This window comes from Cordyceps militaris, assembly GCF_000225605.1.
Source record: "Cordyceps militaris CM01 unplaced genomic scaffold CCM_S00004, whole genome shotgun sequence".
Lineage (NCBI taxonomy): Eukaryota > Fungi > Ascomycota > Sordariomycetes > Hypocreales > Cordycipitaceae > Cordyceps > Cordyceps militaris.
This window is the reverse complement of record NW_006271972.1, coordinates 2744276-2771246: the sequence shown is the minus strand read 5'-3', so window position 1 is coordinate 2771246 and position 26971 is coordinate 2744276. Positions and strand designations below refer to the sequence as shown.

General features: G+C 48.2%; 8 protein-coding genes across 8 annotated transcripts; 4 read left to right on the top strand and 4 right to left on the bottom strand.

The window, feature by feature from the left end:
• Positions 1 to 6366: 6366 nt before the first annotated feature.
• Positions 6367 to 8758, top strand: CCM_05894 (dipeptidyl peptidase III; the record flags this gene model as incomplete). The annotated part of the gene is made up of 5 exons (XM_006671038.1): positions 6367 to 6491; positions 6553 to 7775; positions 7834 to 8337; positions 8411 to 8668; positions 8730 to 8758. 5 exons carry the CDS (start codon positions 6367 to 6369, stop codon positions 8756 to 8758), a joined length of 2139 nt encoding a protein of 712 aa, XP_006671101.1.
• An 827-nt stretch (positions 8759 to 9585) lies between these two features.
• CCM_05893 (60S ribosomal protein L6) lies at positions 9586 to 10685 on the bottom strand (the record flags this gene model as incomplete). Its single annotated transcript, XM_006671037.1, has 3 exons — positions 9586 to 9738; positions 9848 to 10183; positions 10572 to 10685. The coding sequence occupies 3 exons, from the start codon at positions 10683 to 10685 to the stop codon at positions 9586 to 9588; spliced, it is 603 nt and encodes a 200-aa protein (XP_006671100.1).
• A 686-nt stretch (positions 10686 to 11371) lies between these two features.
• On the top strand, positions 11372 to 13570 carry CCM_05892 (heat shock protein 78; the record flags this gene model as incomplete). The annotated part of the gene is made up of 1 exon (XM_006671036.1): positions 11372 to 13570. The coding sequence occupies one exon, from the start codon at positions 11372 to 11374 to the stop codon at positions 13568 to 13570; it is 2199 nt and encodes a 732-aa protein (XP_006671099.1).
• A 1227-nt stretch (positions 13571 to 14797) lies between these two features.
• CCM_05891 (ADP-ribosylation factor) lies at positions 14798 to 15636 on the bottom strand (the record flags this gene model as incomplete). Its single annotated transcript, XM_006671035.1, has 4 exons — positions 14798 to 14890; positions 14983 to 15048; positions 15121 to 15365; positions 15489 to 15636. 4 exons carry the CDS (start codon positions 15634 to 15636, stop codon positions 14798 to 14800), a joined length of 552 nt encoding a protein of 183 aa, XP_006671098.1.
• A 1699-nt stretch (positions 15637 to 17335) lies between these two features.
• Positions 17336 to 18189, top strand: CCM_05890 (endosomal P24B protein; the record flags this gene model as incomplete). Its single annotated transcript, XM_006671034.1, has 3 exons — positions 17336 to 17536; positions 17714 to 17921; positions 17984 to 18189. 3 exons carry the CDS (start codon positions 17336 to 17338, stop codon positions 18187 to 18189), a joined length of 615 nt encoding a protein of 204 aa, XP_006671097.1.
• Positions 18190 to 18670: 481 nt separating this feature from the next.
• On the bottom strand, positions 18671 to 21289 carry CCM_05889 (uncharacterized protein; the record flags this gene model as incomplete). Its single annotated transcript, XM_006671033.1, has 1 exon — positions 18671 to 21289. One exon carries the CDS (start codon positions 21287 to 21289, stop codon positions 18671 to 18673), a length of 2619 nt encoding a protein of 872 aa, XP_006671096.1.
• Positions 21290 to 23026: 1737 nt separating this feature from the next.
• CCM_05888 (aminopeptidase Y precursor) lies at positions 23027 to 24654 on the top strand (the record flags this gene model as incomplete). Its single annotated transcript, XM_006671032.1, has 3 exons — positions 23027 to 23267; positions 23326 to 24467; positions 24520 to 24654. 3 exons carry the CDS (start codon positions 23027 to 23029, stop codon positions 24652 to 24654), a joined length of 1518 nt encoding a protein of 505 aa, XP_006671095.1.
• Positions 24655 to 26509: 1855 nt separating this feature from the next.
• Positions 26510 to 26956, bottom strand: CCM_05887 (uncharacterized protein; the record flags this gene model as incomplete). The annotated part of the gene is made up of 1 exon (XM_006671031.1): positions 26510 to 26956. One exon carries the CDS (start codon positions 26954 to 26956, stop codon positions 26510 to 26512), a length of 447 nt encoding a protein of 148 aa, XP_006671094.1.
• Between the last annotated feature and the right edge of the window lie 15 nt (positions 26957 to 26971).

The following is a 26971-nucleotide window of genomic DNA, read 5'->3' as shown; positions in this document are numbered from 1 at the left end:
GTATTATAGGTAAGTATATATTTAAGTATACTAACTTAATATTTATAATCTTAGTCTACTTACTATAACTAGATAGGAGTGCTATTACTACCTTAGTCTAGGAGTTATATACTATTAGGCTAATATAGAGAGCCTCCTAACCTATCTATATAATAGCTAGTATAATAATCTTTAGTAAAGGAGTAGTTTAAAAAACTAGGTATAATTTTATATTACTATTTTTTTTTATATATTTACTTACTAGTATTATAAATAAGCTATATATTTACTATATAAGCTAACTTCTACTATACTTAACTAGATAGGTAATTAATAAGGAGGTAAGTTCTTTTAATACTTTCTTTCTATATAAACTTATATAGTTTAGGTTAATAGTCTTAGGTTTTACTATATATATATATAGCTTACTACTATAAAGACTAGGCTCTTAAACTAGCCCTAGTATAATAAGAGTATTTAAAATATCTTCTTATAATTAGAGGTCTTTATCTAAGTTACTATATTCTATTAATTTAATAATAAGTAGAAGGCTAATACTATATAGTATTATATAAAGAATATTATCTCTCCCTATAAAGGTACTATTAAGGTAGTAGCTCTATATAAGTTTAATAATAATCTCCTAACTTAGTAATATAAGTTCTTTATAGAGTTTTAAGTAAGTTACTATTCTCTAACTTTTAAATATATATATATATACTAACTTATTATTAAAAATAGATTAATCTATATATATAGGGTAATAAAGACTTTATATAGCTTACTAAGATTAAGTATATTTAATACTTCCTAATTAATATATTTAACTAGAGTAAATTCTATAATATCCTTAGGTTTATAAAAAAGTATCTTAATCTTACTAGGTTAAACTAATAAGTCTATAACTAGTATAAGTATAAACTCCTATCTAATATAACTATTTTACTACTCTAACTAATATTAATCCTAGTTATTTAGTATTAGTTTAGAATTCTTTATAAGCTATATCTAAATTTACTATATAATAGTTAAGCTATTAATAATCCCTAATATATACTATACTTATACTATAGTAAAGATATAATATAAGAGTAGTTATAATAGCTTATAGATAATCTAGGAGTTAAGTAATACTTAGTAGCCCTAATAGATATTGTTTTAAAATAATACTTCTAGAAAGGTGCTAAGAATAGGTAGAAGAAAGAGATCTAGCCTATTTACCTATTTATTATAAATAATAATAACTCTAACTCTAACTCTAATTCTAACTTAAGCCACTATAGTATCTATAATAACTATTTAGATAGTATACTATTTATAATACTCTCTAATTATTTATATAAATATAATATGTCTAGTACTACTATTAAGGACCCTATATATTAGATTAATCCTTACTTATATAACTTTAATATTAGAAGCCTCTAGGAGTAGAATAATAACCGGTTTAGTAGTAATATAACTTATATAACTAGGATTTTTCTACCCTTATTAGGTTTTTTCTCTATATTAACTTAGTACTTATTTATTTTTATAGCTTTAGTCTTAATAGTATAGACTTTAGGTAGCGCTTTATCTATATTAGTATTTTAATTTACTAGGCACTATATAGGTTACTTATTTTTATTAAGCCTAGAATTCTAAGGAGTATATATAGTATATATTATAAAATAAATAGTATAATAATAACTAGAAGGAATAATAATTATTTTTTACTAGAAATATTTTAGCTTTTATTTAGAAGAAATATAGCTAATATTATATAATTACTAACCTAACTACCTTATTATATTATTACCCTAGCTATTTACTCCTTACCTTAAATAAATTTTCTTCTAACCTAGGTATATATTACTTCTTTCTATAAGCTAGGTAAGCTTTTCTTCTAGGTATCTTCTCTTCTTCTTTTACTAATTAAAATATATAACTCTTATAAAGTTCTTATTATAATAAAATAGTAGGTAATAATTCTACTTCCTCTCTACTACCTTTAGAGTAAACTCCTTAGCTAATAGTATTACCCTCCCTCTTAGTAAGTACTAATAAGAGCTAGTTTAATATAATTTATAAAGAGGTATTATAAAATATATTAAAAGCTATTAAGATTATAAAATAAAGTATAAAGAAAGAAGACTTAACTACTACTATTCTAAATAACCTAGTATAGACTAAAAGTATAGAGATTCTAGATCTAAATAATAGTAATATAATTATTTTATTTTAATAAGATATTATATATACTCCTAGCTCTAATAAAGAAAGAAAAGATACTATAATAAACTAGAAGATAAGCTAGAATAAAAAGAAGAAAAGGAGGAAGCTAAGGAAAAGAAGGTAGTAATAGTAATAGTATTGCTAGTATAAAGTATAGTAGTAAAAGGAGAGTAGGTAATTAAGAAAGGAAAATACTAGGTAATATATATACCTATAGAAAAATTTCTACTATAAGGTATAAAGAAATAAAAGCACTAGCCTTATACTTATTTCTAATATTAAAGATTAAGTATTATCTAGTAATATTTTACTAGTATTAATAGCTAAGATTATATTAATAACTATATATATATAGTATTTATAGTATAAGTTTAACCCCTTTATATTAGGATTCCTATTTAAGGCTATTTATATTCTTTAAATAGTATAATATTAGTATTATGCTTAGTAAATAAATATAGCTACCCTTATTCCTATTTCCTTTCCTACTAGCTTCTTTTCTCTCTCTTTTAATACCTCCCTTCTATATTATTATTTCTTTATAAGAGGATAATCTTAAGCTTCTTACTACCTATTTTACTATATCTTTTTAATTTATTACTATTCTATCCTATCTTTTAAGTATAAGTATAAGGCTAGTAAAAAACCCTTATTTCTTATAATAATAATTAATATAAGTACCCCTAAGTTATCTTAAGCTACTAAGCCTATTACTAGTCTATTAATAACTAAAGCTATTATATTTAAGGCTATAAAGAAAATAAAGTAAGTAAATCCTCTTATTATTATTCCTAAGAAATCTACTAACTATAACTCTAGCAACCTATTATACTATACTCTCTAGGATATAAGCCTTCTAGGCCTAAAGGATTTAAAGGTCTATCTAACTACTATAAATTTTCTCTATACTCTATAGATTAAGAATAGAGATAAATCCTAGCTTAGCTTAGCTTAGAATATATTTATAACTAAGTATCCTAATATTATACTTAGAATTTATACCTTTATAATAGGCTTAGTAATACTTAATAATTTTAAGTTTTTATTTCTAGTAAACTCTAGTTATAGAATATTAAAGAAGAGAACTCTAGTATTTAATTCTAACTATATTAAAGGCTACTATAAGCCTAATATTAATAGATATAGCTTTATTTAAAAGGAGTATACTACCTATAGATCTAAGTAAAAAGTAGTAGGTTTATTCTATATAAGAAAGTATATCTATACTTAATCTTTTTACTAATATATACTATAGGTATAAAGAAAAAGAAGACTATCCTAGTTAAAGAAGACTTAAACACTAAGCATAGTATAATTAAGAAGTATAATATAGATAATTTTAAGGATAATAAGCTCTTAGGTAATATACCTAAGCTTACTACCTTAACCTTAGGAGGAGGTAGTCCTACTTATAAGCTTAAGTGCCCTATCCCTAAGAAGAAGCCTATTACCCTAAAGAGAAAGCTTATTACTCTTAAGACTCCTACTACTTCTAGGAAGAGGGCTACTACTATAAAGTAGATACTTATTATAAAGTAGATACTTATTACTTATAAGTAATCTTAAGTATCTCCTATTACTAAGGAAGATAATAAAGTATTAAAAAAGTTAAAGCCTACCTTTTCTAGACCTATTAATAATTCTACTATATTATTTACTACTAGTAAACTAGAAGTAGAATAGGTTATACTAGTCCTACCTCCCTTATTACTATTTAGAAATATTACTTTTCTTAATCCTATCTAACCTACCTCTCCTAGCTACTAGTATAATAAAGGTATTATAGAATTTAAGATTTAATTTATATTTATCCTATTCTTTAATATTATATCTTTATATTAGTATTAATTAATCCTCTACTTAGTAGTAATATCCCCTTATCCTTAAATACTACTAGGTCCTACCTTAAGAGCTTAGGATTTAGTTATTACTAAAGGTCCTTATTATAATATACTATAATAAATTAAAACTCTAAAGAAGTACTATATTTTTTTTCTTACCTTGATTTTAATATTTATAAAGAGAACCTATTAGTAAGCTTAGAGCTTACTAAGCATCTAAGTAAATAATAAGATTTAGCCTATATAAAGTATAAGTAGGTTTATTTTTAATATATTTATATTAAAGTAAATTTTACTAATAGCTATTATCTAGCTATTTTTATTTATATTTTAGCTTAAGTAGTAAGAGATTCTTCTTATAATAAAGAATTAGTTATATAGTTTTATCTTTAGGTTTTTTTACTATAATTTCTTTTTATAATATATAACTTATAAATAATTATAGTATTAGGTTCTTTTTATATTAAAAACTTTAAAAAGCTAGGAGCTATATAAGAAGGTATTTTAAAGAGTATATAATATAGATAGTAAAGGTAGAGGTATTTAGTATTCTAGTAATATATAGTAAGTCCTACTTACTAAATAGCTTATAGTAATACCTAGAATAGGATAGGCTTTAATACCTTTACTTTACTATATATTAATAATTACTAAGCTTTACTACTTTTATTAGCCTAATTTAAACTATAAATTAAATTTCTACTAGATACCTACCTACCTAAGTAAGGCTAGTTATATACCTAGGTTAGTAAAGCTAGGCTAGTATTTATATACTAGATCCCCCCCCCCTATTCTATTACTAAAGGTATCTTTTTTAAAAGAAATAGGTTATACTCTAAATATATATTAAGCCTACTAATAGTATTATAAATACTTAAAGTCTATTTATTATATAGTACTATAGAAATAAAATATTAATATAGAATTAAAAGCTTTTATTATATTTAAAAGATTATAAAGTTATAATACTATTTTAAAAAAATAGTATAGCTAAAAAAAAGTATTTATAAGATATTATATAATATTCTTAATAAATAATATAAGTAGTATATTTTTTATATATTATTAATATATATTACTATATTTAAAGTATATTAAAAAAATTATATTATATTAATTTATATTAGTATTTTAGGATTAACTATATGCCCCTTTAAAAGTCTATCATGCTATATACTATATTCGCTAGCTAGTGTAAGATATGTTAGCCCCCTAAAATGTGGACTAGCCTATGTTAGAAAATAGCCCCCTCCCGGTAGGTAGCTGTTCGGCTTGTTCCCGCCATATCTGAGAATTGGTACCTGAGGTAATACCCCACTACCCGGACTAAGTCGCCACAAAAGCTCCTGCAAGAAAGCTGCGAGCAATTGATAAGCTGCGAGCAATTGATAAACTGCAAGCAATTGATAAACTGCAAGCAATAGGTGACCCCGCTTGTGGCGCTGAAGAATTCTTCGGCGTATTATTCAAAAAGAACAATAGTTAGCGTTGGGGCGGCGGCACAACTTAGTAGTCTAGACGTGTGGGGGCCGTTGAGCAAAGTTCAAGTGGTGGTGCGACTATCCTCTTCTGTTGTCAGCCTCCAACGCGAACGAGGGCTCAATTGGCACCATGCCCATCTCAGTTCGGGATCGGGCCCGAGGATTGTAACTCTTGGCATGGTAACAGTAGCAGATTGGATACTCGTGTCAATTGAGAGGATAAGACAAAAAGCAACGTCCGTAACGTTCCGTTAGTTACGGTGTTCCGCCGGGGCATTAATTTTAATCCGGCCGTTGTCAACCGCCAGCTGCCAGGGGTCCAAGCTTGCCGGACCGTTTGTCGAAATCCAACAGCCGCTACACTTTGCAACTCATCATCACCACCATCATCCACCATAATAATAACTAATAGCATTTCAACACACCGAGCTCGTTTATTTCATCCAATTACGCCACCAATTCCCTTCGGCAGCCTACCTCCCGCCCAACTCGACTCGAGCACCCACTGTCGCACCACACAGTAGCCTCATTAGGCAAGTCGAAGATTCTCCAACTGCAAGGTCCCCCGCCTCTCCGCCCGCAGAACCCTTCGTCTCAGGCGGCACCCAGGTGACACGCCACCACGGGCCGTGAGAAAGCGCAGTGCGGCATTCAATTCGTGCAGTCGTTCGTGCATAAGACTAGCCGCTCCCACAAGCCACCTCGCACACTATTTTTTCATGACTTTCCGTCTTCCCCTCACTGCAATCGCTCAAAGGCTGCCACCGAGAGTTGCTATCCGCCGTTCTCTTCCTGTCTTTCATCGTCGCATACCATTTACCCCAGCGTCGCTCGGTCGACACTCCTCTACAATGCAGCCCGCAGAGCTTCAGCAGTACCTGGCTGACCAGCCACCCCTGGTTATGCCGCTCAAGATTGAGCAGCACTTCGAGCTTCTGTCTGATGAGCAGAAGCGCTACAGCCATTTCATCAGCCGGTAAGAGCACCTCCGAAGCGTTGCAGCTGCCAACGGCGCCCGAGATTAACAGACAACACAGGGCCGCCTTTGCTGGTACCAGAATCGGCTTACGCCAGACTTCGTTCGAAGCTGAGGCAATCTATGACTTTGTCATTGCCATCCACAACAGCTGCAATGGTGACTGGTCCTCGCTCGCCGCCAAGGCTGGTGTTGAGGCTGATGAGGTCTCGAGGCTCCTAGAATACTCTGTCCAAGTCCTCGGCAACCTGGGTAACTTCAAAAGCTTTGGTGACGCCAAATTCCTGCCTCGTTGCACCGAGAAGTCGGTAGATGCCATCGCTGCATCAGTTCCCGAGGCGGCCAAGCACTACGAGCAGTGCAAGACTGCCATCTTTGACCACTCTCAGCAGCTCAAGATGCACCTTGGCTTCCTCGATGACGGCCACACGACCACTTACTACCCTGATTCTGATGACATCACCAAGGCCGATATTGAAGCTGTCAACACCTGGATGGCTGATAAAAACCTGCTCCCCGAAAATACCAGACTGCGCAAGAAGAGCGAGGGCTTTGAGATCCTGATTGCGTCCGGCGCCACATCGCCCCCTACTGACGGCACCGACATTGGCAAACAGACCGAGTTTATTATCGAGGCTGGTGCTCTCCAAGGAAAGACTATCAAGCTCATATTTGGAGACTACGCTACTGAAATGGCCAACATTGCCAAGAACCTCGAGAGTGCTGCTGAAAACGCTGCCAACGAGAACCAGAAGAACATGCATCTGGCTTATGCCAAGGCCTTCTCGTCTGGTTCCCACAACTCTTTCAAGGACAGTCAGCGTTGGTGGATCAAGGACAAAAGTCCCGCGATCGAGTGCAACATTGGCTTTGTTGAGACATACCGCGACCCTGCCGGTGTTCGCGGCGAGTTCGAAGGCTTTGTTGCCATGGTCAACCAGGAGCGCACTCGTGCTTTTGGCGAGCTCGTTGATGCCTCGCCCCGACTTATCCCTCTGCTGCCCTGGAGTGCCGATTTTGAAAAGGATAAGTTCCTGGCCCCGGACTTTACCTCCCTAGAAGTTCTTACCTTCAACGGCGCCGGTATTCCCGCGGGTATCAACATTCCCAACTTTGACGATATTCGTCAAAATGAGGGTTTCAAGAACGTGTCTTTGGGCAACGTCATGAGTGCCACCAACCCCAATGAGAAGATCCCCTTCATCAAAGAAGCAGATCTTGCCATTTTTGCCAAGTATCGCGAGCCCTCCTTCGAAGTCCAGGTTGGCCTACATGAGTTGACTGGTAAGAGTCCGAGATTACACTTCTGTCATGCGAACAAGATCATACTAACACACCACAGGCCACGGTTGCGGCAAGCTTCTCCAGGAAACTGCTTCTGGCGTCTTCAATTTTGACAGAGCTAGCCCTCCTACTTCCCCTATTACACAGAAGCCTGTTTCGACCTGGTACAAGCCCGGCGAGACCTGGGGATCGGTTTTTGGAGCCATCGCTGCCTCGTATGAAGAGTGTCGTGCAGAGCTTGTCGCCATGTACTTGGCCTGTGATTTTAAGGTCCTCAAGATCTTTGGATTCGGCGACGGCACTGAGAACATGGACAATGAAGCTGGTGATATTCTCTACGCCTCATACCTGGGCATGGCTCGAGCAGGTCTCGGCGCTGTCGAGATGTGGGATCCCAAGAGCCAGAAGTGGGGGCAAGCGCACTCGCAGGCTCGCTTCAGTATCCTGAAGTGTTTCATTGAGGCTGGTGATGACTTTTGCAAGCTTGAATACACCAAGGACGATCTGTCAGATCTGATTCTCAACCTCGACCGCTCCAAGATTCTCACAGTTGGCCGCAAAGGTAGGCACCTTTACAGCTCCTTCCTTACACTAACCCATCTTTGAAAAAAAAAACGCTAATCCTTTGTAATTAGCTGTTGGAGATTACCTGCAGAAACTTCACATTTACAAGAGCACCGCCGACATCCAGTCGGGCCTCGAGCTTTACAACCGCATGACCGACGTCGGTCTGGACTTTTGGGGAACCAAGGTCCGCGACACTGTCCTCGCAAACAGGCAGCCGCGCAAGGTCTTTGTTCAGGCCAACACTTATCTCGACGAGGCTACCGGGAAGGTCACTTTAAAGACGTACGATGCCAGTCTGGAGGCATTCCTCCAGAGTTGGGCTGACCGTAAGCTGTAAAACAGAAGAAAGGTTTTGTATATATAGACGAACGAAAACTAGGTTATTAGGAATATCTGCAGAAACAGAGATGATATAGACAATAATTCAGTCACACACCCACTGTTTTGAGCATTGTGCGTTCAGTATACCCACTCTCACCCGCGCTGCGGACCCAAGCCAGCTCGAGGAAGCGAGCAAGAGCGTACTACTACTAGAGGTGTACGTTGTCTCTGGTACAGACGCCAAATGCATGTTTATGAGTTTAAATTTGTCAATGGTCTTTTTTGAAATTTCTTTGACTGTAAAACCCTAGTTACAGACGCCAATATGTGACCGAATGCCCGTTTCGACTTCCAAATGCAGAGAGGGTCGAAAATCCCAATTTCCATTTCTACAACACCAAATCCTCGTCTCTGAACAGCAGTCGTCGCGACAACCCCCCCGTTCGGCCTCTGTCCGAATCAAGAACCCATTCGTAAAAAAAATCAAGAGGAAAAAAAAATGTATCAAGAGGCAGGCAGGCAAAGAGGCCAACCATTCCGTCTTTGCCCTCTTTTTTCTTTCCTTGTCGCTTTCGCCTTTCCTTGTTCGTAACTTTGTTCTTTTTTGTCTCCGGCCTAAACATGATATCCGTAAAAACCGAGTCAAGAAGAGACAAAAAAGCACGAGGAAGCGCAAAGAGCAACCAGCATTCAACCAACAAGGTCCCCAATCTCACATCACAAACCGCAGAATCCACACCGTTCGTTCCCGAATGTTTCCTCCTCGTCTCTCTGAGAAAGAAAGAAGACATGGTAATGAGACGTTTAGATTCGCATTATGAAAAAAAAAAGAGGCAACTATGTGTGGAAAAAGTGGTTTGTTTTTGTTCTGCTCTTCTGCTCTTTCTGTGCTTTTTTGTTTTCTTTTCTCGTTATCGGACATTTACCAAGCCATCTCGTGGGGCTTGTCACCCTTTCGCAGGGAGAAAGAGCTGCCGAGGTAGCTGGGGAGCATCTCGACCTTCTTAATGCTAGCAAGCAGAGCCTTGTCGATGACCTTCTGGTCGGCCGCACGGCTGGTGGTGATCTGCTTCTTCTGCACAGGTACGTTAGTAAGCTTAGTTTTGCGGCTACCAGTTTCTCGTCCCATCTCGCCAAAACCCGAGTCAAGAGAAACCAGTTATGAGGGAGTTTCGGATTCGTACCTGGGGCTTCTCGCCCTGCTTGAAGAAGGCGTCGGCGCCAGCCTTCTCCTTGGCCTTGTCGGCGATGAAGTACTTTGGTTGAGCAATCTCGTCCAACTTCTTTTGGTCGAGGCCGGAGACGTCCACCTTGACCGAGGTGGCGATGACGTAGCGGGCGTTGATGCGGCGCAGGGGGACACCGTTGATCTTGAAGGGGCCGGTAACGAGGAGGACGCCCTGCTCGAGGTTCTTGAGGAGGACAACGCGCTTGCCGCGGAAGCGACCGGCGAGGAGGATCAGCACGGTGCCGGGTTGCAGAGAGGCGCGAGGTGCCCAGGCGCGGACAGCCTTGCGAACCTGTTGTCGAGAAAATTCATGGTCAGTTTCGCTTTGCCCTTGTGACAAAAACATGTCACGGCCAACCGAGCACACAAAACAGGCAAATATCATTTTTCGGCCAACACATTTCCGGTAGATAACAGACGCAGACGAAAGCGATTGCGCATCCCTTAAAGTCGGCTCGGCCTTGGTTGATCCGGTGGTTTTCCTTCATCGGTCGAGGTATGATTTGGCGTGTGATGTTGTCGCGGCGCGGGTAATGCTTCCCAATAGTCGCCTTCGATATCGTCGCCAATGCTCAACCAGTGTCGCCTTGCTTTCCATCGTGTACCGAATGTGTTTTGCCTCCAAAGATATATCGCGATGCTTGCATGTGCCAGTGCCCATCATCATCATCCAAACTCACCTGCTTGGCGTCAGACTCGTCGTCGGCGTTGTACCACTTCTTGGCCTTATCCGCCGCCGCGGGAACCTCCCGGGTCGACTTGCCGAACTTCTTGGACGTGGGCTTTGTCGACATTTTGACTCTCTGTTGTGTCTGGTATCGAGGTGTGGAGAGGGAGGAAAGGCGGTTCGTGATGGTCAGGCCCAAAATGTTAAGATTTCTTGTGAAAGCCGCTAGGCGAGTTTGTGGGAAGCAAAATGTGAACCCTCTGACACTAAGCCGCTTACGGCGCAACTACGTACCTGCCTTGGCCAGTCGGTGTGCGGGTACGGGGCTGGCTGCACGTGAAGATAAGATACAGAGTTTGGTGCACCGGGGCCGCCGTTCGCGGCCTAATGCGACTTAGTTGCCGCTACTTATCGCTATCGCCTCAGGCAGTTTCCCAAAATCTACAGAAGGTACGCGAACGCTCCAAGGTCCACTAGAAAGTTGTAGAACGTCCAGCGAGAACAGTTGCAATGGACTAGATATTGCCCACCTCCGACAGCTTGTGGGAAAGCAATGGGTAGAGCCTCGAGTTTCCTGATCTTTCCAACAAACTTCAAATTTCTCTACACAATATGCAAGCTCGACGACAAATAGTAACGGCGGCCCAGCGCCTAGCTGGTACGGCCACACGAACATACAGACCAGCCTCCATTGCTGGCGCAAGAGCTCTGGCTCGATATTCAGCCTCTGCTCGGCTTTTACCGACCCTAGGAATAAGAACTTATGCAAGTGGGCGAGGGCCTCACCCACCTGGAGGCACACACCGCATGAACATGAGCGGCGAAGAGGAGAAGCCGGCGCTGGAGCAGTTTGGTGTCGACCTGACAGCCCGGGCCCGTGATGGCAAACTCGACCCCGTCATTGGCCGCGATGCCGAAATCCAACGAACGATACAGATCTTGTCCAGACGAACAAAGAACAACCCGGTGCTGATTGGCAACGCTGGTACCGGAAAAACGGCCGTTTTGGAAGGATTGGCGCTGCGCATCATTCAAGGCGACGTGCCCGAAAGCATAAAGAACAAGCGCGTCATTACGTTGGATCTAGGCTCGCTCATTGCCGGTGCCAAGTTTCGCGGCGACTTCGAGGAGCGACTGAAAAAGGTGCTCGACGAAGTACAAAAGGCCGAGGGCGAAGTGATTCTCTTCATCGACGAGCTTCACACCCTGTTGGGTCTAGGCAAGGCAGAGGGTTCCATTGACGCCTCCAACCTGTTGAAACCTGCCTTGGCTCGCGGCGAGCTGCAATGCTGTGGTGCCACGACACTTGCCGAATACCGACTCATCGAAAAGGACGTTGCGCTCGCTCGACGATTCCAGCCCATCATTGTCAACGAACCGACAGTGGAAGACACCATCAGCATTTTGCGGGGCATTAAAGACAAGTACGAAGTGCACCATGGTGTCCGAATTACCGATGGCGCTCTTGTAGCGGCGGCCGCGCTCTCCAACCGCTACATTACCGATCGATTCCTGCCCGACAAGGCCATCGACCTCATGGACGAAGCTGCCAGCCACCTCAAGCTGCAGCACGAGTCCAAGCCCGAGGACATAATGCGCCTCGACCACAAGATTATGACGATCCAGATTGAGCTGGAGAGTCTGCGCAAGGAAAAAGACGTGGCCAGCAAAGAGCGTCGAGCAAAGCTGGAGGAGGAGCTCAAGAAGAACCAGGCGGAAATCTCCGAGCTCAACGCCCGCTGGGACAAGGAAAGGTCGGAGCTCGACGCCGTCAAGAAGATCCAGGAAGACCTCGATAAGGCGCGCTTCGAACTGGACCAGGCGCAGCGCACCGGCAACTTTGGACGCGCTTCGGAGCTCCGCTTCGGCGTCATTCCGGACCTTGAGCAGAAGCTACCCTCTGAGTCCGAGAAGGAGCAGGAGCATCCCAGCGACGGCGCCCTGATTCACGACAGCGTCACGGCCGACGACATTAGCACCGTTGTCTCGCGCATCACCGGCATTCCCGTCACCAAACTGACATCCGGGCACATGGAGAAGCTGGTGCACATGGAGGACAGCCTGCGCGCATCTGTCAAGGGCCAAGACGACGCTCTCCGCGCCGTCGCCGATGCGGTGCGTCTCCAGCGCGCCGGCCTGAGCGGCGAGCACAAGCCGCTCGCCTCCTTCTTCTTTCTCGGCCCCACAGGCGTCGGCAAGACGGAGTTGTGCAAGAAGCTGGCGGGCTTCCTCTTTAGCACTGAGTCGGCCGTTGTGCGCTTCGATATGTCCGAATTTCAGGAAAAGCACACAATTTCGCGGCTGATTGGCGCGCCGTCGGGCTACGTCGGCTACGACGACGCCGGGCAGCTGACCGAGGCGGTGCGCCGCAAGCCGTACGCCGTGCTGCTGCTCGACGAGTTTGAAAAAGCGCACCGCGATATTGCCGCGCTGCTGCTGCAGGTCCTCGACGAGGGTTACCTGACGGACGCGCAGGGCCGCAAGGTCGACTTCCGCAACACCATCATCGTGCTCACGTCCAACCTCGGCGCCGACATTCTCGTCGGGCAGGACCCGCTGCACCCGTACAAGGAGGACGCCAACGGGGAGATGGATCCGTCGGTGCGCGCCGCCGTCATGGACGTGGTCGGGCACGCATATCCGCCCGAGTTTTTGAACCGCATCGACTCGTTTATTCTGTTTAAGCGGCTTGGGCGCGACGCCCTCCGCGATATTGTGGATATTCGCCTGGAGGAGCTGCAGGCGCGCCTGGACGACCGCCGTATCGTGTTGCAGGTCGGTGACGACGTCCGCGACTGGCTCGCCGACCGCGGGTACGACCCCAAGTACGGCGCCCGCCCGCTCAACCGCCTCATCACAAACGAGATTGGAAACGGCCTCGCGGACCACATCATCCGCGGCAAGCTCAAGATGGGCGAGACGGCGACCGTTCACATCAAGGACGACGGGTCGGGCTTGGTCGTGGCCAACAGCTCAGCGGCAGAGGCTGCGCCGGCGGCCGCGTCTGCTTGATTTGATACATCACACACAAACTCAAAAACACTGAAAGAAAAAAAACACCGTTACGACGTTTTGGATTATGAATACTTGCGTTTTGCTTGTATGGGAGGCGGCCACTTGGATTATCAGACCACGCTCCTCTCATTGTTGATACCCACGGATTAGAAGAAAACATGTAACACTACAAATAAAAAAACGTAATTATGACTGATTAACCTTCTCCACCCACCGAGCATGTGAATGATCCATTTCACTGCCGTTCCTTGTATCGGTCACCTGTCTGCTCTGGGAGGCAGGTGCCCACGTGCAGCTCCCACACCCATACTCGCTGCCCATCCTGCAGCCCTCGGTAGCAATGGGCAGATTTAGCCGTGACTTTTGTGCGGTACTGAGAGGTAATACCTCTTGTTCAGTTTGTAGGGGCCTTTCATGGAGGCCCAACTACGCTCTGTTTCTGATCTCAGGCAGAAAGAGGAGGCAAGCACAATCTCGTGTGTTATAAGGCACTGGGCAATAAAACTCAATACAGGAAACTTTTTGGGTTAAATTATTTGGATTTCTTTTTCAAGTCGTGTAAAAAAAGAAGTCAGAAAAACAAGAGAAAAGTAAACCAGACCAAAACAAACACCGCATCTAAAAAGCTCGGAACTTCATGACACCCATGTTTTTTAACGTTTCGAAGAATCGACCAGACCCTCTTCCTCCTCTTGTTCTCCGATAGTCCAGTCATCCATCCATTTCTGCACCATCTCTCCGATTTTCCATACAACAACCAAATTCGATGCCTCGGTTGCCGCCCACTCACTCACTGCCAGGTTGTTTCCTCCATAGGGTGTAAGAAATGATCCAAAGACTCCACCCTTTTTCAAATTCTGTACGCCGTAAGAAAGAGTACGCCCTAAACCGCAAAAGTCGACAGACGCGTTGTTCCCCCAAAGACAAGAATGCAGTCGTAGAAACAAAGAATGGAGACGAAGCAAGAGGCTGCTCTAGCTACACGGAGCTCAGGGCATACACCATAGGAGGAAAACAGGACAAAACAAGTAGGCGGGGGAGCATCGAATGAAAACATTCGATATTGTGTTTATGAACTAATTTCGATTTTGTTGACCGATACAAGTCTGCAAATTACAATCGAATCCTTCGATTTTTGATGTGGAACCGATGCGAGAGGGTACGAAACAAGGTAGTAGGATGGAGAAGGCGAGGAGCTGATCAGGTGGCCTCTCAATTGTTCTTCTACTGATGACCAGCCTTGCGGAGGGTAGTGGCGAGCCACTCAAGACCCTCGTACAGACCATCTCCAGAGGTGGCGCAGGTGGACTGGATGTACTATTTTGAAATGTCGATTAGCGAAAGAAAAAAAGGCTGCGCAGGGTAGAGAAATGAAGCGTGAAGCGTGATGCGAAGGAACATGGACGTACCCAACCGCGATGTCTCAGGCTGTGGAGGCCGAGCTTGTCAGTGATCTCGGCGGCGTTCATGGCATTCTGTAAGCGCACAGGTTAGTTCAGGTTGTTGAGAGTAGATGGGCGCGCGACTAGACGCAGGAGAATACGCACAGGAAGATCCTGCTTGTTGGCAAAGACCAGGAGGATGGCGTCGCGGAGCTCGTCCTCATTGAGCATGCGCTGAAGCTCTTCGCGGGCCTCGACGATACGGTCACGATCGTTGCTATCGACGACGAAGATGATACCCTGGGTGTTCTGGAAGTAGTGTCTCCAGAGGGGACGGATCTTGTCCTGACCACCGACATCCCAGACGGTGAACTGGATGTTCTTGTACTCGACGGTCTCGACGTTGAAGCCTAAGGGGGCGGGTTAGTCGCGGAGACGGAGCAGCCGAGGCCGAGGTGCATCACGACGCGCGCTTCATTCGAAAAAAAAAAAAAATGCGCGGAAGCGCGGCGGACAGGATCGAGAGAGCGTACCAATGGTAGGGATAGTGGTGACAATCTCGCCAAGCTTGAGCTTGTAGAGAATGGTGGTTTTACCGGCGGCATCGAGACCGACCATGAGAATTCGCATCTCCTTCTTCCCCCACAACTTATCGAACAACTTGGAAAAAGCGAGACCCATGTTTGCGACTTTTGGCGACGGAGCCTACGACAACGCTTTCAGCGGGAAAGGTAAGGTAGACGTGTTTTGGGGGTGGTCTTGGTGGGATGATTGACGAGGGAGAGAAAGAGAAGTGTCTAGTTGCCACGGGTTAGTTTAGCGGCGGAGGATGGCTTAACTAAGGAGGGGTTTTTTCAGGCCCGCTCTCCGATCCAACAATGACGCCAGCTAGGTGATGCAGGCAAATGCGCGATTGGAGGAGGGCAGGAAAAAATCAACCAACTTTGTTGTGAATACGGGAAATTGATGAAGGGTAGGATTGATGACTGTGCTTCCACTTGCTGGTCAGCGAGATGCCGTGACGCGCAATGTCGAGCCATTTATCCCAATGGCGGCGCAGAGGACAGATGTGCCTCGCGCGCCACCCATGGGCACATGAACACCTTTCCAGTCGAAATGGCCAGGCAGCGCCGTCGGCTCGAGCGATTTCCAGGCCGCGGAATCAAACAATCTCTCTTGGATCAGGCAGCAGCAGCTGGGACCGGAGCGGCGATGCGTGGGTTGTCATCTTTGGGTGCCGTGTGTGGGGGCAAGGAGGGCCTCTTTCTGGAGCAATCGCAGGCAGCAGGTAAGAGGCCAGGCGGGCGAATGGCGGGAGTAGGTAGATGGAGAGCCAGCAGGACGGAAAGCGACAAGTATGCAGGCAGGGCGATGTAGGATGAAATGGGAGGGGCGGCGGGTTTTCAACTCACTCTTTCGTCGGGCGTTCGTCGTTGGAAGGTCGGAGGGGTGTAGAAGCAACACAAAAAAAAGGATGTTTGGATTGTGGTGGGATTAATGTTTTGGGGGGGCTCCGGAGGCTTTGTCGGTGTAGAACAACAGCGGAACCTTTTTTTTTCTTCCCTGTAGCTGAGAGAGGGAGCCAGTTGCCACTGGCCGCCCAGCACCAGCCAAGCGTTCAGGTCAAAGCACAAGGTGACAGGACAGCCTGCACAAGCAGCCGACTTCCCTGTGACAGGAACCCCTCCAGGTGCCACCAGGCGCCGCTCTTCGCGAATTTGCATTTCCCCTATTTCCAGCGCCCACTTCACTTCTTGTTGGGCAGCTCAAGGGAGTGCGGCCACTAAACTGCGGACAATTTAGGGGTGAGTGGCCTGCAAGATTTGGGAACTACAGGGGCTCAGCGGATGTCTGAAGGGGGGGGGGCGGTCGGAAAGGAAAACAAAAAGTCGTTCCTTGCCACTGTACTCCACTGCGACCTGCACCGAGCACGCGACTACACCAAGAGCGACGCCAAAAGCGCCCGCCTCAATAAGTACTGCTCCGGTACCGCATCCGCAAAACTGTGGTTCCTCCCGGCGACCGCCCATCTTCTCTCCTGAATTTCAGGGCAGGGGAGAGAGCCACCACAGGCCACGGTAGGTACCTTAGTACCTGTTATGGACGGACTACGCACAAGCCACAGTGGCTGGACAGTGGTTCAACTACGAGGCTCTGCAACCACCAATAGCAAGCTCCTGGAACGCCTCTGGTCTTGCGCAAAGGTGTCAATTCGCGATACGTGGATCCACGTCTAAATCCAAGGAGCCAGAGCTTCCCTTTCTCCAAGCCCATTGCCATTGATTCCGCCCGCGCGCCCAACCCGACTTTCTCTCTCTCTCTCTCTCTCTCTGGGTTCTTTTTTCAGCATCGGCGTCCATATTTCCAATCTCAATCCACAATGCACTTCCTCTCCGCCACGAGGGCCGTCCTCGCCGTCGCCATCGCCGCCTCAACCGCCTCCGCGCACAACATTGTCCTGCCTGCCCACGGCCTCGAGTGCTTTCACGAGAGCTTGCACAAGGATGACAAGATGAGCGTCACCTACCAGGTCGGCGACCGCGAGTTTGGCAGCGCCGGCAACCTCGACATCGACTTTTGGGTACGCCCCCCCCCATCCCCTCCCGCGCAACACTCCCTTGCCCCTGCAAGTGTCTGCCTGGCATGGAATAGTTGTTCATACGTGTCTTGATGGTCACCCGCGCAATCATGATTGCTAGGCAGATGACGTTTGTCCTGAAGGTTTGAGTCACAACTAACCACAGCACCATCATGACAGATTACCAACCCCGTCGGCCAGTACGAAATCAACGAAAAGTCCGTGTCCAACGGCGACCACAACTTTGACGCCAAGTACGACGGCAAATACACCTACTGCTTCGGCAACCAGCACTGGGGCGCCAACAGCAAGGAGGTCTCCTTCAACGTCCACGGTGTCGTCTACGTCAGCGAGACCGAGTACCAGTCCGATCCTCTGGATGCCGAAGGTATGCCGTTGACTCAGACCCGGTCCAATCCGTTCACGTGTCCTTGCTAACAACGACTCTAGTCAGGCGTCTCTCGGAGCTGCTCGCCGAGGTCAAGGACGAGCAGCAGTACATCGTCATGCGCGAACGCACCCACCGCAACACCGCCGAGAGCACAAATGGCCGCGTCAAGTGGTGGAACATCTTCGTTATTGGCGTTGTCGTCGGCGAGTCCCTCTTCCAGGTCTGGTGGCTCCGTCGCTTCTTCGAGGTCAAGCGTGTTGTCTAAGACTCTCTTCTCCATCGCATGGAAAACATGTTGTAGAACAGGGACTAGGAGATATTGATGTCATCTTTTTGCAAAGCACCGACACTGAAACAAAGTGAACGCCTCAAAGAAAATTCGGCCTCGAGGGCCGCATGTTTCATAAACTGGGGGAATCAGCTCTTATTAATTACCCGCAACTTGTCATAAGAGCTTGTTGCGAGGAAACCACACACAAAGCAGGCGTACAAGGAGGGGACAATGATGGGATGGAAAAATGTTTGGGAGAAAGCTACGACGTTTTAAGCCGCCTGTATTATTTGAAAGGCATGGGAGAGAATGGATACCGAGTGTATGGACTACTTGTGCTTGAGTACTTGGGATCGTAAAATCATGCTAAATTGCGCTTCAACTCTGCATCAGAGCTCTCAACAATAAACGACCTACATGCTCAACATGGCAAATAAAGAACAAAATGACAAGAGGGGGTATCCTTTACTTTCCTTCAAGCCGTAGGGTCCGACTCGAGCTCCTCCTCGCCCTCCTCTGGGGGTGCCTCGACCGCGAGTTCCACCTCCTTGATGGGATGCAGCAGCATGGGAGGGAGGCACATGCGGCCCTCGCCACCGGGCATGGCGCCGACACCCATGCCCTGCCGGCTCGTGTCTTCCGTCTTTTCAAACTCGTCACCGCCGTCATTGTTCACGCGCAGGCCGAGCCAGCGGCGGTACAGGTTGGGCGCGAAGCCTGTGTTGTAAAACCACGAGAGGCCGCGGAGGTTGTGCTCGCGGGCACCGTAGACGCTGGCGCGGGCACCGCCGGCCGCGCCGTTGTGGCCCGCGTTGAGCGTGCTCGCCAGGTACTCGACGGGCCACTTGCGGTCGACAAAGAGCGGGTGCGGCACAAAGACGGCCTTGTACCCGTGCTGCAACGCCATGGTCGCCGGCCACATCTCGGCAAAGGCAAACTGCTTTTTGAACGTCGTCGCGCGGTGCATCGCTAGGAGCAGCCGGCGGCTCATTCGCGACGTCGTGATGATGCTCGCGCGGCGCGGCGGCAGCGGATGCGACTCGTTGAAGCCGGTAATGTCGTCGCGCAGGCCCCACGTCGTGCCCTCGGGGTTGAACATGGGGTTGAGGGTAATGAAGTCGGCCTCTTCGCCGACGCCCCACTGATACTTGTCGCTCTCGTACGTCGTCGGTGGCACGGGGTCGTCTTCGTGCTCGAACCAGTCGTTCTCATCGCCGGGCCGGACCGGGCCCCAGACAGAACGATCGCCCTTGCGTGGCTGCGACGACGGGCCCTCGTTCTGTGTAGGTAGGTTGCCCCAGATATTGTCTGCTGATACCGTACCCGTCTCCGTCTGCACACGTGCGAGGTGCTTAAAGTCGTCCCACGAGCCGTGCGTCGCGGGGATGTAGAAGCGCGCGTTGCGCTCCCACAGGCCTTTACGCGGCTGCTCTTTGGCCCACGACTCAATCTTGGTGAGCAGGTCGTAGTAGTGGCCGGTGTAGCGGACATCCATCTCCCAGTGCCAGAAGTGGTCGTACTCGGGGTGGAGGTAGGCAAAGTGTTGCATGGCCATGACAAGGCCGCGGTAGGAGCCGTGGACGGAATGATCCGGTCCGACCGTCCACTTGTCGTGGATGCCCTGGTAGAGCGAGAGCATTTGCGTCTCGGTCCACAATGTAACGAGGCCTTGAAACTCTTTGGGGATGACATTGCGAATGCGCTGCTCGTAGGCTTCTTGGTCCGCCCAGACGGGGTAGGCGGCGTCATTCCTGACCTGGACGAGGAGATGCACATCATAGCGGCCGCCAGAACCGAGCGAGAGCTCCATAATCATTGATCGTAGATTCGCAATGTCGTCCTCTCGGAACAAGAACTCGTCCCAGCAGCGGAAAACAATGGCGGTCCTTCCAGTCTTTGTGATGCTGTCGCTACCAGCAGTTTCGGAACCTTCCGGGGATACCTTTGCTTCCGTCTCCGTCGCCAAGGTGGGCGTGGCAGCCTCCGCCTCTTCACGTCTATGTTTCTTCTCGGACTCGGGCACAGCATTGATAAATCCCTGAAAACCAATCTTTCTGGTCGGTACGGCCTTGAACTTGTGCGCGTTGGACCGCAAACAGCGGCGCTGAGCCTCTGCCCAGTCCACGTTCCTAAAGTCCACGTGGGATCTGTTGTTCCAGACCAGTTCAGCGCCTTCGTTTTCGCTGTGCTCGCCTGTGCCGAGACCGCCTCGGCGAGACGAGTAGCCAAAGCCATACGGACCGTAGCGGCCGTATCGCTCGAAGCAGATGTCTTCCGGCAGGTTGAGCATTTCGTATGAGCCACCAATGTGACTCGGGAAGCCATGAGGTCGGCCGGTGTAGTACCTGAGCTCAGGAACCCGAATCTGATTTGCCGCATCAATGAAGCACTCCTTTACATCAGGTTCTACCGATCGATCATGATAGTCGCTCCAGGCCATGCTCGGAGGAACCGCCTTCTTCTCGACAGTCGCGACCCTCCTCTCGGTCTGCGTTTCGGATCTCTTCTCATCCTCCTCATCCCCCGCTTCCCCCTCCCCCGAGCCAGGCCCCCCCAGAGGAATGGGTTCGTTCTCGCGGGGATACTCAGGCTCGCTCTCGTTGAGCGGCACTAGCGTTCTGATTCCACCATAATATCGCTCCAGGAAGGGAAACTTCTCCCACGCCGGCGGAGGTGCTGGCCGTGTCGGTACCTGGCCGTTGACAACTTTCCAGTTTTCGACCTGGCTGGCCCGTACCAACGAGAAGATGAAGAGAAATGTGGTACCCAGGACGAGGAGGAGCACGTATCGTGTCAATTTTGTCGGTAATCGAAAGCGATATCTGCTAAGATAGCCCTTTGCCGACCTGTTCTGGGGTCGTTTTGGAAGGAGCAGGCCACCATTACCACGACCGCTCATTGTGTCCGAGACGCTCCGTGAGCTGTAACCAGAGTGGCTCGGCTGTGAGGAGGACGAGGGGATGTCTTCTTCATCGGAATAGTAGTCGTCGTCTTCGTCCGAGTATTGCTCCTTCGAAGGTGATGTGGGCCGTTGGTAGACTGGTAATTGTTGTTGTTGCTGCCGCGGTCGCAGCGCACCGGATAGCAACCCCATAGTTTATGGTTGTTGGCCTAGCTGCTACAACAGTCTCAGTAACGTACTCGACGTACAGAGGTTCATTGACAATGAAAAGAAAGCATTCTTACCGGCGACGGGTTTCTGAAGGACTGACTGCCCACTTGCCCCGATGTCTCGCGCTCGACGTTCAGCCGCACTAGAATGAGTAGCTAGTGTCAAGGACTCGTGATGCAACTTAGAAGGAGCAATGTTCCCTTTTTGGTAAGTGCTTGGAATGTAAAAGAGCAGACGGGAGAAAAGCTATTTTAGATGAGTATCGGACATGTACCCTCCCGGTCACAACGCCGCCATTGGACCCGGACCCGAAGCGCGCCCAAGCAATGGTTGGCATGGCAACCTGCTGGAGCCAACAAATTCTGGTGGCAGCGAAGGAGTCACTATGTTGCGCGATCAAGAAGCTAGAATTTTAGAATAGAGAATATTAAGATATAAGTTACTAACTACTTAGTATAAATAGTCTATACCTATTATAATTAGGCTTTAACTTAGTCTTAGGTTAAGGCTATTGTAACACCCCGATGGGTGCGATCCGAATCGAACCCGATTCGGTACCTACGATTATGAGGAACCCCGGCAATTGGGGGACTACACGCTACTGGCGAAGTTGGTGCCACCAGCATTAGACGCGTGGTGGCTGAGGATCCGTGGCGAGTGCGAATCGTACGAGATGACTAATCAGCTACAAGGCGAAGGGGCGCCCGGAGTTAGCCCGAGGAAGAATCGGTCACGAGATTGGCGAGACCCACACGTGAGTCGAGCCCGAATCGAGACCCCGAGCGGACCCGTAGGAACGGGACCGACTCGTACGAGTTTCAATTAGTATTCGAATAGTATTCGAACTCTAATCGAAAGGACAGGTTATCCTCCTTTTAGTTATTATAAAATAAGGGGGATATTTCCTAGAAGAAAAAAGGGGATAAGCTTTAGTCTTAACAAGCAATATAACCTACCTTTTTCCTTCCTTACTTTTCTACCTAATCCAACCTAACCCTTATAGCTATACTAAGAAGGTTAGTATTATTAGTAAACCTTATAGTTATTATTCCTTAAATATTAGTTAGGGTTTAGTATAAAGATAATAAAAAAAGAATAAATAGAATTAATAATAAAGAGAAGCCTTATAAAATTGCTTACTAGATTCTAAGAGTATTTAATAAGGAGTTATCTAAGTAAATCTATATTATTCTCTTATAAAGGTAAGTCTTTAATAAGTTAAGAATAATAAAAGGGAACTTTAAATATTAAAAATTAGCTAAGTAAATAGTATTATTAAAAGGATGAGCGACCAGACCCGGAAGTCCACAGGGTGCACGACGCAGACATGCTGGCCTCGGCGCCTCGCTATCCGAGTCCGTTTGCTGACTTGAGTGACAGGATATTTCTGATGAGGAAGAGTATTACGACGATGAGGAGTAAAAATGAGAGGTCGGTGCATACAGCAAATATGTATTGATATTAAATTCACGAGTGAGCCGCTATTGCTGACCTGGGGCCGCACACCAACCAGCCGCACGGGTAGCGGGATCTCAGGTACGATAGTGTACGATAGTTAGTGTTCTGCATCAAGCCCTCACAGTCTAATGGCGCCATTCCGCTGCGCTCTGACGCCCGCCCGTCTCGGATGCGATTGTTTCACCCTCTTCACCTTTCTTCTCTTCCCCTTTCCACGCTTCTCTTTACACCTACCCTCTTCTCTGGCTCATCACATTCAAAATGCCTGCCATCACCCGCATCGCTCTCGCGGCCGCTGCTTTCGCGGCCTCGGTCCAGGCTGTCGGGCTGCCACCCGCCCAGAACCCCCTTAGACACCCGCGGCCGCTCGTCGTCGACTCGCAGAAGCTGCAGGACCTCGTGCGCATCGAGAACCTGTCCAAGCGCGCCGACGAGCTGTACCAGATTGCCCGGCTCTCAGAGCCTGATTTTAACCGCCCGACGCGCGTCATTGGCAGCAAAGGTCAGCTCAGTGTCCCTGTCTGGTGCCCTATCCGTCAACTAACATGGACAACAAACAGGCCACGAGGGCACCATCAAGTACATCATCGACACGCTCCACTCGCTCGGAACGTACTACACCGTCTCGACGCAGACGTTCCCCGTCGTCACCAGCACCGTCTACGAGTCGCACCTCGTCGTCGGCGACGCCGTCTACGCCGACGCTACCCCGTTCAGCCGCACTCCGCCGACCAAGGGCAACGAGCCCGTCCACGGGCCGCTCGTACTCGCCGCCAGCACCGGCTGCGCGGCGGGCGACTACCCGGCGGCAGCCAAGGGCGGTATTGTGCTCGTGCAGCGCGGCGAGTGCGCGTTCGGCACCAAGTCGGAGCTCGCGGGCGCGGCCGGCGCCAAGGCGGCCATCATCTACAACACCGACGACGAGGACGTGAGCGGCACCCTCGGCGACCCGACGCCGCACCAGGTGGCCACGTTTGGCATCACGCACAGCCGCGGCGCGGCGCTCGCGCGCCGGCTCGTCGCCGGGGAGCGCATCGATGCGATTGCGTACATTGACGCCGCGGTAGAGACGGTTCATACCAAGAATGTCATTGCGCAGACGACGGCCGGCGACGGCGACAACTGCGTCGTGCTCGGCGGCCACAGCGACAGCGTCGAGGCCGGGCCGGGCATCAACGACGACGGCTCCGGCTCGCTGTCGCTGCTCGAGATTGCGGTGCAGCTGACCAGGTTTAAGGTGCGCAACTGCGTGCGCTTCGCGTGGTGGTCGGCCGAGGAGGAGGGGCTGATTGGCTCGACGTTTTACGCCAACTCGCTGTCGCCGGCCGAGAACCAAAAGGTGCGCGTGTTTGTGGACCTCGACATGCTGGCCAGCCCCAACTACGCGTACCAGGTGTACAATGCGACCAACGCGGCCAACCCCGCCGGCTCCGAGGAGCTGCGCGACCTCGTCGTCGACTGGTACACGAGCCACGGCCTGAACCACACGTTTAGCCAGTTTGACGGCCGCAGCGACTATGTCGGCTTCATCGACAATGGCATCCCCGCCGGCGGCTGGAGCACCGGCGCTGAGGGCGTCAAGACGCCGCACGAGGTGGCGCTGTTTGGCGGCGTCGCGGGCGAGTGGTACGATAAGAATTATCACCAGATTGGCGACGACGTGAGCAACTTGAATCTGGAGGCCTGGGAGACCAACACAAAGGTGAGAGAATGTGTATGCGGTTTTGGATGATGGGTTGCTGACTTGTGAATAGCTTATTGCGCACACTGTGGCTACGTATGCCCGCTCCTTTGATGGTTTCCCCAAGCGCAAGCAGGTTGCGACGACGTCGGCCGACAAGAGCGCGGCATCCCACTTCAAGTACCGCGGACCGTTTGTCGCGGTTTAATCGATTTCACGCGCATGTATGCATTTTGCCTGGTGTTTGGATAGTAGATCTAGAGTTTGTCTGATTTCATGTAGCAACTATAGCCATAGAGTATTTTGATTCCTTCTTTGCATGTTTCCTTTTCGTGTTTCCTTTGCCTTTTTCCTTGGCTTTTTTTTTGTGCGTTATCCTTTCTCGTGATTTCAAAGGTCCATTCTTAGCAGGCGTATGGGCCAGCTCAGCAGTTCAAAGATTGAATTGTTGCCAATGTCTTTTGGGCCTTCATAATGGCATCCGAAGCTTGGAGCGCCGCAGCCTCGACCCGTTCGACAATTTCCAGCTGCTTTTCGAGGTCCTCCTTGGCGTTCTTGGCGTCCTTGATTTGGTGTTGAACCTCGGTCAGGCCGACTGCGAGCGCGTTTCCAATGCTGGAGCCGGCCTTCTCGGTCGAGATGCCCTTCGTGTCAGAGCCAACGTCGACCACGGCAATTCCCGCCCCTGTGACCTGGATCCAGGGCACCTGCCAGAGGTGGAGAGCATTCATCCTTGCGAGTCGGTTGATGATATCCACGTTTTCGCTCTTGTTGATTGTGGCGAATCGCATAGCCAAGAGTATGGCATGGTCAGGCAGAGATTCCTTAAGGCGGACCTCAAGGTCCTTCGGCGCCGCCGTGGTGCCTTTCGTCGCGTACACCTCTTCGGCATCGTCAAGTCGACGGCATATTTCTCGTCGACACCTCGTAATGTCTTCGAGATTTTGGCAGTATAAATTATCGAAGCAAAGGATTTTCTCAGCCAGACGATAAGTTTCTGCGAAGAGGTCATGGAGTGGATGGTCCGTGTCAGTTTCTTTTCCGTCGACTGAGGTGTGTCCTGCCGAATAGAAGTGGTCTATTATCCGATCCTTAACGATTCGGAAGTGCTCGGCTGCCATAATTCTGTATCGAGACGCAAGACCGGATAGATAAGAGCAGCTGAAAAGAAGGTCAGTTGGAAAGCACCCATGAAACCCCATAGAACAAAGCACCAGCACTGCCTAATGGCCTGACGTACCTCCTCGCTGGGTTGATGTCGACGCTCTTTTGGCAGGTTAACGTAAGAAATCTGTGGTTTGCATGGGCGTGAGTTTCTTCAGGAAACCAAATCGAAATCAGAACGCGGAGAGGGTAACGTGTGGCAGCTCTGAAGAGCCGCAAGATCTTCGAAGCACTCTGTAGGACAAAGATATCCAGAAAGGTGGTGATGTGAAAGGAAAGAACATGTGTCCAAATTCCCGCAGGGTTCGACCTGACGAAGCATTTATACGTTTGCTGGCCACCCGCCGTTTGCAGTAACGGGAAGAACGTTACTCTCGCCATTCACTGCCGCCGGCACACGTGTTGCTTATTAGGCACAGTAGGCGCAGTGAATTGGATAATCGTCATCTAACAAGTCACTTTGCCTGGGTCGCCAGTCGTGCAGTTACTCAGCCCGGATTCACACGACTGACGCAGTCTTGCTCAGGTGGCGGCAACTTACAAAGGAAGCTCTCGTGTACCGAGGCTTTTATTGAGTGGCCGAATGTCAGAAAACTGTCGGCAGCAACCTTTCTTTTCTTTGTAGTCTTCGCCCAATGGATAGATGTACTCCCGAAGATGACAGCAGAAAAGCTAAAGTGTTGGCGATAATGTGCGACGGCGATGACTACAAACAACGTCTTGCGATGAGTGCCACATGGATGCTCAGGACGGTGGAAAATAGGTCAAGTTCCTTTGGTAAAACATGACACCCACTGCTGCCAGGCTAAAGTATATATGAATGCCGAAGTATATTTAGTACTGGTTATCTGTTCATCTAACACTATCACAGCCTCCAGGTCAGGCCTTGAGCATGCACACTACTCAGAATCGACACCATAGTCCTCAGGAGAACTCATACGCAGATCCGGCTGCTCGCTCTGATACTCCTGCTTCGCATCCCACCACTTCTTCTGCGCCTCCTCGAACCTGTGCTGGCACGCCTGCATCATCTGCAGCGTCTCCTCGACCGTGTCCTCGACGTGGCCCACGTCGACATAGTCCTCGCAGTCCTGCTGCAGCCCGCCGATGGCGCGGTACTTTTGCTTGAGGCCGTGCAGGTACGCGTCCATGTCGTCCTTGTTGCTCCGCCACAGGTCCATCGTCAGGCGCAGCACCTCGTACATGTCGCGGCTCGTCTCGAAGACGCGTCCGACGGCGCGCCGCTCCCGCTGCAGCCGCGCCGCCGTCTCCCGCGCCTCGGCCACGGCGTGCGACTCCCGGTCCGCCACCTGCAGGAGGTGCAGCGCGTGGCACGCCGCCAGCATGTTGACCGCGTACGT